Source organism: Gymnogyps californianus, chromosome 1 (assembly GCF_018139145.2).
Source record: "Gymnogyps californianus isolate 813 chromosome 1, ASM1813914v2, whole genome shotgun sequence".
NCBI lineage: Eukaryota > Metazoa > Chordata > Aves > Accipitriformes > Cathartidae > Gymnogyps > Gymnogyps californianus.
In genome coordinates, this window is record NC_059471.1 from 74553984 (window position 1) to 74566168 (window position 12185).

The window sequence follows — 12185 nt, forward strand, 5'->3', positions numbered from 1 at the left end:
TGAACTAGTAAGAGGGAAGGGAGAAAAACAGGTTCTGAGAGGAATGCATTCTTGCTTTCACACTATGGGTTAGAAACATTAACCAAATAACATCTCCAGAAATCCATATCCTGAGTAAAACGTGTAATTATCCGTCTGTGTCTGTTCCAGCTGTCTTTCTTAACTCACGTTTGTTTTGGGTTGATCCTAACAGCCAACCGAAAAGCTCTGCGAGGATCCTGCAGTAAGCAAGCAGGAGGTACTACTTTTGGCTGAACTGGTTGCTTTAAAATTCAACTTTTACAGTTGCAAAGTTTTAGAAACAATTTTACTGATGCAGTGTTTGCATAATACAGTAAGTGTAATTAAACAAATACTTCCCGTAAGTAAATCACGATTAACATCATTAGAGCTTATGCACTGGGATAGATTACACTTGATCACTGTAGTCAAGATTCTTGTAGACAGGAATTCCTTATCACTTGTAAACATGTATTTTGGTACACAGGTATGTATCGCCAACCAAAATATAAATTGTGTTAGAAGCTCTCATTAGGAAAAGTCAACAGTCCCCATTCTAATCAATCAAACTACTGCCTTTTAGAAAGATCAGCATACTATCAGTCACCTCCATGTTAAATAACTTTGAAACAATCACCTTAATTAGCTTTCATTTCCATAATTGCTGATCTCAGAGAATAGTTTTGCAAAGAGGAAAAACAATCAACTGACTAGAAAAATTATTCACAAAGCACCAGCAGAGTTTGTTGGTTGTTTTTTTTTTAATAAAGGCTAATTAAGCAATTAATGCTCTAATACAAACAATTAGGAATTGATTTCTAAAAATTTTTTTTCTACAGAACCCAGTTTCTTACCCTCCACAGCTATTATTTCGATAGCTTCAGGGGAAAATTATGCCAGTCCAGTCTAAAATGGCCACCTCAGTACAGGAATGCAAAGAGATTTAAAAAAATCTTTTACAGGCGCAGGTTTTTAATCAAAGTGTATAAAATTTTAGTCTGGAAAAATAAGTATGGATTGTATACAGTTACTGTGCTTGGAGACTGAAGAGGACAGTGCACCACTCAAATGGCACAGGCATACTGAAAAATGCAGATGAGAGTATTCCTTAAAACTGTTGGTGTGGTTTTTGTTTGTTGGGTTTTTTTCTCATACTTTTAGCCTAAATAGGTGCAAAAAGTATCGTTAGGTAGGAAGTCTAGTTGCTGGCAAGGGACTGATGAATCGGTGGCTGGAAACAGCGCACGTGTTCCACAGGTGTGCTCTCTCCATCGCCGGACTTCAAATACTTGTCCAAAATAGCAATTATTTCATCATTCAGAATCTGGAACTTGCGAATTCTCTCAACCATTTTCTTCAAAGGCTGCAAACATCAAAAAAACAGACACACAGGAATTAGCTTTGGAGGGAAAAAGCCTTAGACACAAAACCAGCAAATGCCATTACCTCACCTCTCCCAGCAATGTTATGAAGGTCTCCCCTTCTGCTGCCAGTCCAGTGAAAACCCAAGGTGCATTTTGGTTTTTGACAGTGCTGCTTTTTGTACAAAAAAGGGCAATGTACAGAAGCCTTGTCATAAGCTGAATGCACGTATATGAGATGGAAAGCATTAAGAAAATCCCACACATTCAGGAAATCAGAATTCCCCGACCAGTCTTCAAAGTCCACTACTAATGCCTTAATCTTTTGTTCCTAAAACCCCTGGTGCCCTCATTTTCAGCATTTCGTTCTAAAAAGCGATTGCTGCATCTACACTGCATCCCGGTACAAACAGCTCTGATTTGCTGTTGTCTTCATTACTACAGCAAATACAGAACAGATGTTTTCAACTCACCACATTCTTTATAACCTCGTCTTTGCCGTCATGCTTTTGGACTTTCAACAGGTGGTAGCAGAAATCCAACACATCAAAGCGACGCTGCTGTCCCAAAAGCACGATGATCATACAGCCAGCCCAGTGCAAGCCGTCTCCAAAGCACTGCCTGAGACAGGAGACACACCACATAAAGCACGTTCCGCCTACATCTTCAGAAACACATCCACAGGAAGTGCTCAGTAATCAGCCATTATACTAAACAACATATATGTCACTCTAGAATATGTTAGACATTAATCTAGAAAATACTGCAAAACCTCTGGGAAATTAAGTTCTCTTTCCAGATACCACAAGCGATGCAAATGGATGCTTAAGAAAAAACACAGAAGCCCGCCCCCTCCCCCCCGCCCAGTTTTACACAACGTAGAGTTACTCCAAAAACATTTACTCCCCATTAGACTCCAGCAGCATTACATTTTATTTTCAAAGGAAACAACACTTTCAAAGAAAACAAAGTGGGAATTCAACACCACTCTGCTCCTTCGGGCCGCAGGCATTAAAGGAAGGAAATGTCCTATGCTGTTGCCTCCATAACTGCTCAGTGAAAAGCACGTTACAGCTCAACGGGTTTTCAAAATAAGGATATTATCAAAATTAACAAAACCAAGAACAACGGTTCCTGGTTAACTCATGTTAATCACGTTAACTTCCAAGCGCTCGTTCTTGCTCTTAATTCAGAGATGAAATACTTGTTAGAAATACATGCACGAATGTTCAGCTATTTTATTTAAGTTCAGCGTCCGCAGGGGTCTGACTACTATTGAAAGACGCGTGCTAGGGCCTTGTTTGTCATGGGAACATTCGTTATACAGTGGCGATACTTAAAATAGAGGGTTATTTTTGTTAAAGATACAATGGTATCTGTGTTCAATGGATTATGAGCCCCTCCCAGCCATCGCAGCACTTTCCCTTGCTTTCGCACTAAGCTCTTGCAGACGGGCAAACAAACCCCTCCATTCTAACGCTTTGCGCCCCCCTGCCAGTTGCAGGGAGGACAAGCGAAGTACTGTTGCCCAGAAGCGGACCGCTGGCGGTACGTACTCCACAGTGAACTCGTGCGTTCCCACAGGGATGCAGTAGACGAACTGCATCGCGCTCCAGAGGCGATGGAATTCCACGCACTCGTCCACGTGCATCACCCCGTTGCTGGGCAGGGGCCCGCGCCAGATAGGGTCGTCCAGGAAGGAGCGGATCCTCGTCAGGATGACCTCAAACATGGACAGGCCGCAGCAGAGGCGTTCTTTGGTCAGCAAGTCCCCTTCCCTTGCGATTGCTATTTGCTAAGGTGGAGAGAAAGAAAGTGCAAAATCCTGGTAAAAGCCACTTGACTACAAGACTTCATTTAAAAAAAAAAAAAAACCAACAACAAAAAAAACCCACCACGTTTTTCAGTTTCACTTGGTTTATTCTAGGAGCAGTTTCTCCTGACTTTAAGTGAGGTCAGAGGCCACTAACCTGGGGTTCAATTCAGTGGAAAAAAGCATTCAGAGAAAATTCTAAAAGCCTTTCCAAGCCGGCAGGCTTGAAATTAAGTAACACTAACTGCGGTAATGCTAATCCTGGACTAGTCCCAGGGAGGTTTAAAGAATTCTTTGCCTGAATGGAGGCAGAAAGCAAACCCAAAGAGTTCAGTGCTCTGCTGCTAGTACGGGCAGTAGCTCCTGCCTGCGCTCTCCTGCACATCTCCCTCGGCTGCTGCTGTTAGAGATGGGCAAGCTCCAAAGACAGCACAAACAGGCTCAGACAAAACCCGTAGGAGGCAATGCCGGTTAGGGCTTGTCCCAGCTTGTGCCGTCACATTGAGTGCGCTCTCCTCCTGCAGCAGCACCTACTGAACTGCCGCACCTATGATGACAAAAGCAGTCTGAAGTCTGCTTCAGAGCACTCCGCTCTTAGTTTCTACTTTTCACATCTCAATCGCTTGTAAACTGCTAAGGTTAGCAGGCAATTAATGTACCCCTCACACCGAGAGAAAGGAAAATAGTGCTGAAGCTGCAAGGGCAGTTCAAGAATGTTCTCTTTGGTCACTGTTTCCAGGAGAGCTCAACTCAAATGACAGCTCATTTTCCAAGAGTTTCTAATCATCTGGCTGAAAGAGGAATAAATTGTTTTAAAAATATATATACATGCACAAGGAAACTGATTGCTTTTGGTGGAATTTGCACTAGGACTTCCTAGGCTGGCTCTCATACTGAGAGGGTATCACATAGCAACATACATACAAATTAGCATTTTCCCCAAAACGTGTCACCTCCACGCCAGTCTCAAATGTTTTAAACTTCTGAGCTTTAACAGCTTACCAAATCCATGGATCTAAAAAAAAAAAATCCTGTTGTGTGAACAAGGTGGATGTGCAAGTTGAAGTTCTGACACAGCTATCGGCACGTGTGAAAGGAGAGGCTTTCTAGTGCTCAGAAATTTCTTGAACTGCCTCTGACACAAATGAGAGAGATTACCTGGGGTGTGCCTAGTCTTTCAATGAGAGGAACCAAATGTAGTGGAGCATATTTTGATTCCAGTCTCTTCATTTTAGCATCAAGTCTTTCACCCTCTGAAAGGAGGAAAAAAAAAAACAAACAAAAAAAGAGAGCACTGATAAATTGCAATTAACCAAGAAAATTCCTATTTTCAGACAATCTTTATTCAGTGCAGAAGAAAACTGCGTGTGTTATTTTTATAGGTAATTTCAGTTCTAAATAGCTGGTTAATCTTCAATGTGCTTTTAGCAAAATATATATTTTAAAATGTTGAATGTGCAAACAGAAAGAAGGATTTGTAGTAGAATACATTTAATTAATTACCTAAATTCAAGAAAGAATATAAGGCTCTATTATGCTGCTGCTGCTGCTAACACATTTGACTCCCACTTGTACTAAGCCAAGCAAATTGTCCTTATCATACATAAAATGCTTGACTCTAGAAGGTGGGGTATAATGAGGGTGGAATCTTACAGCAAGGCTTAAAAAAGCCATTGCCACCCCCTCATCACTGGCAAGTGGGAAATGTTCTCTGGCAAATGGGAAAATACTGGTTTACAATGGTCTGGTTAGTTTTATGCAGAGATGCAGGTAGCTATGGTGAGTCCGGAAATATTCTCAAAGATTTTTAGCTGACGGGATTTCTCCGAGCAGAACAAATCAGCTGCTCTGGCAGCGAGAAACGGAGAGGAAAGGAGACAGAGGAGCAACACAGAAAGAAGAGAAGCGTGAGAGGAAAAAAAAGGCTCACTTTCTGATGATGAAGGATGAGGAAAGCAGATACCAAAGGAAGCAATCCTGCAAACATTCACCACTGCATGCCTAGTTTAGTAAAAAGGCATGTGAAAAGTCTACTGGGACCAGGGCCCACTTGTATTTACTTACTTGCTGACAGACTTCCTATACCCTGTATGGTCAAGCTTACCCCATTTAATTGACAATCATATAAGCTAAACAGCACCTTTGGAAAAGCTTCTCACTACATCCACATAGAGGGGTAATACTGCCCTGGGTATCCATCCCATTTCTCCCTGTCACGGCATTCCTCCTCTTCCTCTTGCAATTTGCAATGAGCCTCGCTAAGAAGCTGTATTTTTCAGCCAGGCAAACAGGCCTGAAACCTCTGTCCCGTAATTAACAGCGGTGTTGTAAAGGATGGCTGGGGACGGTCACCGAAACTGCAGCGGCAGGCAAGAAAAGTGGAAAGCATTACTCAAGGAAGGTATTTTCACTTAGCCGATACCTTTGACGTGAACTCTGGGCAGGATATTTTGGAATGGCGCTGCGTGCAACAGGTCACACACTTCCTCTAGGGACTGGAACGAAAAGGAAACGAGAGGCATTTTAGGACCAAAGAATCCCCAAACCACACCAGATCCCCAAAACGGGCTTCCAAAAGCGCGCCGCTGCAGAAACACCAGAGGGCAGCCAGCCTCCATCGCCACCGCCCGGAGCCGCTCCGAGCCCTCGCTCTCCTCAGGGGACAGCTCCCAAAGACGATTTGATTTCACCAGGTTACCTTGGATCCCCAAATAAACTCCAGCAGCTCTCCTCCCACCCTCAGCTGGCAGTTCGTAAAGGACAGGGTATTTATTAAAAAGACTAATGCCGAGTGAGTAATTCCGGTGTGAAAGCGGCAGACGGCTCCTGCGCAGACAAACAGAGCGGTGAAGAAGATGACTCACTGCTTGGTTATTTTTACCAACGCTATTCCCACAACCCGTTATTGTGGTGGGGGCATCTCCCTGCCAGGCGGGCTGAGACACACGACAGCAGCGGTGAACCACCTCTCAGGAAGTATTCTACATCTTTAGGGACAGGGGGGAAGGAAGATAGATGTCTCCTGTTTCTTGGCTGCCGTACATGCAGAGAAAATGCAGAGATGACCAGAAGCGGATGCATGACTTTGCTAAGCCCCTCTCCTCATTTTTGGAGCAGAGGCCCTGCTCATTTGTAGTCCCTCAGCGCTAGTATTAAAGAGATGTTCATCAGCCATACCCTCAGCAAGGCCAGGGTACTGGGGCTCATGTGCCCTTCCCACATCTAGTTCCTTATGGTTGAACTTGATGCTCTTAAAGGGTCTTTTCCAACATAAAAATGATTCTATGATTCTATGTCAACACTATGAAAATGCATATGCTAGGCAGTCAAGATTAACAAGACCCACCTACTAGCAGAAATGCACTACAGACCTACATTTTGCACCGGGGTCAAGTCTAGTTAAGTTATGATAGATGACCACAATGGAAAAATACTGAAATTCATGACAGGACATCGGGGCACCACCGAGGGCAAAAACAAGAGGAAGGGCAGCAAGCAGGGGTGTATTACTAGAAACTGTCACCAAGGCGGCATCCCAAAGAACGTACCTCCAGCGCTGGTGTCACTTCGGTACACCCTCAAGCAGTGAGGGCCTTCACCTGCCTGGCCTTTCACTAACGTACCCTGTTAGCCTGAATCCAAAGTAATCCAGTTTCTCATTTTGTTTCAGCTATCCCATTACTGAATACGGTTTCACTGCTTGTCACCTGTCCCTCCAATTACTCTCCACCATGAGGGAGGGATCCTCTAACACCATGAACAGGACTCTGAGGAACAGCATGTCTTCATTACCTTATCTAACATCAACAGCTTTAATATACCCTAGAGAAGGAGCCTTACGTGAGGGTTTATTTTTGTGCAGTGGCAGGCCCCCAGCCAGCTTGCTGAGGAAATGACGCAGCTGGTTTGCAGTCTGCAAAGATCTCTACGTGATGGGCAGCCCAGCCTCAGCGGCAGCGCGTGCTTGCGCAGCGTGGGCAGAGCATCCTGTACACACAGGCAGGGGAGAGACTCCCCACCCAAGTTTCAAAAGCACGACACAGGTAAAGAAAGGGAAGACAGCACACCTGTTGCTTTTCTGGTCCATAAGCAATGCCCGCCTTTCCCTCTGTAAGCACCCAAAAGCATGAAGACCAAGAAATTACAAGACTGGCCATTTTGTGTGAACAGCAGATTGTATAACGTGAAACAAGAGTGGGAAAAGGAGAGGTAAGGATAAAGAGCGATTGTAGCACCATGCCCTCAGTAGCGGGCAGCTTCGCATGCTGTAAGGTAGAGGCTAGGCATATAGGAAGCAGCTGAAAGACTGGACATATTTCACAGCTTCGTTCAAACTAGGACAGATGAATGTCTGGCAGGGCGGGCGCCACTGTCAGCCATCCTAACAGCAAGAAGGATGTCCAAGAAGGCCATGTTAACTTTGCAATGTTTCAGATGACAACAGAAATGGCAAGCAGGGAAGGAAAATAACAGTACCAGATGCACAACTCATTGACATAAAGAGAGTAGCCACCCTGTGACTGACTGCAGGAATACTATATTTGATCATAATTTATGATGAAGGTCATAATATTTGATCCTCAGGTACCGCACACAAGGCAATGTCTCTCACCCAGCGAAGTCAGGCATCCCTGCTATCTCGCAGACATGAAAGCCCCTGCAAGACTGTAAGAGATCAGAGCAGGGAACTGTTTCTACCCATCTGCGGATCAGCAATAACAAACTTGCTATTTAATCTGCAAGTTTTCTTTAATCTGGTTGATTTCAACCTTGTTATTTATGACGTTAGTAACAAAAATTTGAGAGTACGTTTTGAGAGACAGATGGGTTTTAAACTAGCACAGCAGGCACCTACCAGACTCTGTTCAATGAGGAGGCAAAACAGGACAGCATTTCCCACTTCCCGCAAATTCTGGAAGCAGACAGTCTTCAGTTCTGCGTATTCAACGATGTCCTTCAACTGATGGTGAAAAAACTCCAAGATACCTGAAATCAAAAGAGAAGCAAAAAAATGAAATCTCAGGAGCCAGAACGAAATCTAGTGATGATCACACAGGCACACCTGTTACCTTGGGAAAGCAGACAAAAGATTCTGGTCGTGTGGATAAGAGTCATATGGATCAGGACTAATTTGTCTTTCTGCCTCAAAAGCACTCCAATTTTCTAACCAATTTGCCTATTCAAAAGTTGCCCTGAACGCACATACATACATTGTACCAGAGCACAACTAACCAAGGGTGCAGGATTAGAGTTCTCTCGCCATGTATCAGCACATGAGATTTTTTATCTCCAGACATGCAGCCTAGAGGAAACTGAAAGGAGCAGTATTTAAATACATTAAAAATCAGAGGTTGTGAAGTGTTAAGCCCTGGTGTGCTGACCTTTTTAACTGGATAAATCATGCAAAATGGAGTGCCTTGCTTCTCACTCCTGGAAAAGGGAGCCAGTATAAGAGGTAAGAAAAAAATTTCTAGGAGCAGGAAGAGAGACTAGGGCTCTCGTCTGCTGTTCGTCCGTTCCAGCCTCCGTCCCCCATCCTGCCACGCCACCCGACACGTTCCATTCACAGCTGTTATTTTCAAGGATGACAGAGCCAGCAAGGAGCAGAGCGCTAAGGACACAGGGAACAGGGGTGGTGTCAGGCTACGACTCTGACAGTGCCGCAGACGGCCAGAGGTGATCTGCAACCTCACAAAACAATTAAATACAGAAATCACAAGTCAAGCTCTGCTGGCAAGGGTACATCAGATCCTGCTGACAAGCACAGTCAGAACACTGTTTCTGTCAAAGTTTTGCCAAAAGCTGTTAAAAAACAGCTAAAATTATGATTTTCAAAACAACGTAATTTACATAAACATATGTCTTTTCCACCAAACCTCTCCCAAACAACGGTGACGCGTAACATGCTGGTGGATTTCCAGCTCCTTTCCCCTCAGCCCCAGGAAGGTTGTGCAGTCCCTTGGTTAGAGACAAGCCCAGGAAACCCTGGGTTCGGCAGCTTCTGCAGAGACCCGATCTGGTTAGCACCGCGGAGGTTAATGCGATGTGCAGGATGGGCAAGGAAGAGCAGAGAACTACAGTAGGTCAGACAGCTCTCCGTCTTTTTACAAGTTAATTTTTATCAGCATTTTTCCATCTGTCTTCTCAAGCCTGGCCCTTTTAAAAAGCCACCGAAAACCTCGACTGATGACAGAAGAAAATACATCGTGCAAAGCTTTCGAATTGCGTGCTACATACGGCAGTTCATTTCCATTACACTGAATTAAGTCAGACAGTTCAATCCCCACCCAACCACATCTAAAGCAAGTGAGAGGAGACAAGGAAAGAGAGCAGAGATGCCCCCCCCTCCACCTTCCCATGTGTTCCTTGGACGCAACTGATGAACACTTCCCATGCAGGAGATAGACTTGGGTATTCACCCAGCAAGGCAACGGCTGAGGGGAGCGCACAAACATCAAACACAGCCTGGAGCGTATCTATTCCAGGGAAATCCCTCAAATTCGGCAGAGGAACTTGAAAACGTACAGTGAAGGAGGGAACTGTGTAGCTAACCCACACACTTCTACAGAAAGCCTCACATCATTAAAATTAGTAACACGAAACATCAGTAAAGTGCATGGTGAGGGGATGCAGGGCTGGCTCTGTCACATCTCAAAGAACTGTTTGTCAACAGAAAATCTGCAGTAAATGAGTGTTCCCACATGCATTCAGTGGAGATAAATTTCAGACCTAACTTTAGTAGTTTAGCGACTCAATAGAAAAACAGAACTGAAAAACTAATGGAGAAAGGTCAGATGTGGTGAGTGCTTGCTGAGCTTGATTTATTCAAAGGAAACACATTTAAATCTAGCTAACAAGCAAACAAGTCATGCCAGCACATCATCAACTCCCTCCTTCCCACAACATGGGGACTATGTAATGAAAAGCTCTGGAAAAGACTGTCGGTGTTCATTCAACACTGCGGTATAAAGGCCAATTGCAATTCCCAGCTGTTTGAGCAGCAGTGACTACTTGTGTTTGTTGTTTAAACACACCTGCCCACCATGGCAATGGGATGCTGCAGTGCTGAATACTGGGACTCCTATTTCAAAGATGAGGTTGAAAAGGCAGATTGATACGGCAGAAGATTTTTCATAAAAAAATTTTTGATGCTAGGAAAGAAATGCAAAGTGAGGGAACTGAAGCAAGCTTTACCACAAGTCTACAGTGTGTTTTAGTTACACGCCCTAGTATTTCCTTTGTGTTTTTCTCTGTTGATGAAAGGGCTTCCACGCCTAGCAAGAAAGGTCTTCTAAGGATCAACTGCTAGAAGTCAAGTCAAACACTTTCCCCATACCAAGACTTTCTGGCAACAAACGTCCATTGTGTTTTCCTGGACTTAGGTCTGTGCCATAGAGGAAATTCAACTAGAATATCTACCAACGCTTCTGGTCTTAGTATCCATGGCATGTACACAGAGATTGATGGTGAACCAACAGAAGGGCTGGAAGACTCCCCGAAACACAGTGAGTAACTGTAGACTTCTCCACATAGTCACCGTGGCGAGAAAGCACTATCTGAGCAGGTAGGATACTGGCGACAAGGACAGACAAGGGGATGTTTTTCCGTTTAGCTTGTATGGCGAGTGGGGAGCAACTTGGTGAGAAATAGAAGCTGAGCAGAGCAGCAAGGACAATTCTGCCACTGCAACATGGAAACAACCATCGGTCATGACAGGGTTGGAAAAGAGGGGGGTTTTCAGACTCCCCTCAATCCCCTGCCCAGCCTGTGGATTTTGTGGGGAGTTTCAGAAGAGATTGATGTCCGGAAAGACGATGAGAAAATTTTATCAATGTTATATGGGCAGTGAAATCCTGAGAATAATCCATGTCACCTACAGCAAATATAAAGAAGCAGGATGGCACAGAGAGAAACCAGGAGCAGCACAGAGGACTGTGACCAGCAACAAGGAACTCATACTGAAGGTACAACTGAAAGCAAAGCAAGACAGTAAGTCCACCCAAAAGCAGCAGGATAGCAGTAAAGAGGCTTGAAGTTCATACCATAAAAATTACATATTGTCTTTTACAGTCACTCCAGGTGACAGAGTTCCTCTCGAAGTCCTTAACAAAGATCCTTATTTCATCACCCAAAACCTCAGTCTCCATATACAGATATATAAATACACACACCCACACACATACATTCATGAACAAATTGTGTCATTACTTTGAAAATCTGACACCCAGTATTTAGCATGCAGGTGTTCCAAATGCTGCCATCAACAGTGTATTACTTCCCCTTAGATGAAGAGCTTGATTTACCGGCAAAACAGATGAAAGTTTACAGAGCTACATAGGCTATTTTTGATGGAACAGAGATGACACTGAAAGCATGATCTGCTCCCCAATGGAGTCATGTGGCAGAAATACATCATCGTGTTTTCATTAATGTTTGAGCAATGGCGTTCCCGATTACAGTTCCTTATACTGTACAGTACAGAGAACTGTATTTTTATGAAAGACTACACATACATACAGAAGCCCTGGAAAAAGAACAAGTGTCTTAGGAAAGTTAATTTCACTTAACTGCATGCAACCTTCCCCCTTCCCCTAATTTTACTTGTGGGTACAATTCATAAGTTACTGAATTAGTTATATATACATAGCATTTTGCAAGGCAAATGAATCAAGATTTTCTGTTCCTTCTCTCCAAGAAAGCAATTCTAATTAAACCCCTCTATTCCTGCAGATGGGATGACGTTAGGTGTCACAATAATCAATCTTGTAATCCCAGTTTCTGATTTACACAGATCTCAACAGAAGCAAAGGCTGCTGATCCAGTATAAAAGATTAGTAAAGGATTAGGTTCCATCTCTGCTTCCAAAATCCTATCTCAACAGCACTCAGACAGCAGATGCCAAGTTTCAGCTGTGCAGTCTGTACACTAATTAATTTAGGAAGTCAGATCAAATCAACACACGTAACACAAAGCTGGTTGGATTTCTTCACTTTGATCACCTTTCACTTTCC

General features: G+C 43.8%; 1 protein-coding gene across 2 annotated transcripts in view; it reads right to left on the bottom strand.

The window, feature by feature from the left end:
* Positions 1–290: 290 nt before the first annotated feature.
* The window catches only part of CYFIP1 (cytoplasmic FMR1 interacting protein 1), a 79641-nt gene continuing 67746 nt past the window's right edge, over positions 291–12185 (bottom strand). For both annotated transcript variants that reach the window (XM_050915484.1, XM_050915485.1), the window contains exons 26-31: positions 8030–8160; positions 5597–5669; positions 4333–4427; positions 2918–3156; positions 1835–1982; positions 291–1363 (exon numbers count right to left, since the gene is read on the bottom strand). In XM_050915484.1, the coding sequence (XP_050771441.1) occupies positions 1199–1363; positions 1835–1982; positions 2918–3156; positions 4333–4427; positions 5597–5669; positions 8030–8160 (851 nt within the window). In that variant the 3' untranslated portion in view covers positions 291–1198. The remainder of the gene's footprint in view (positions 1364–1834; positions 1983–2917; positions 3157–4332; positions 4428–5596; positions 5670–8029; positions 8161–12185) is intronic.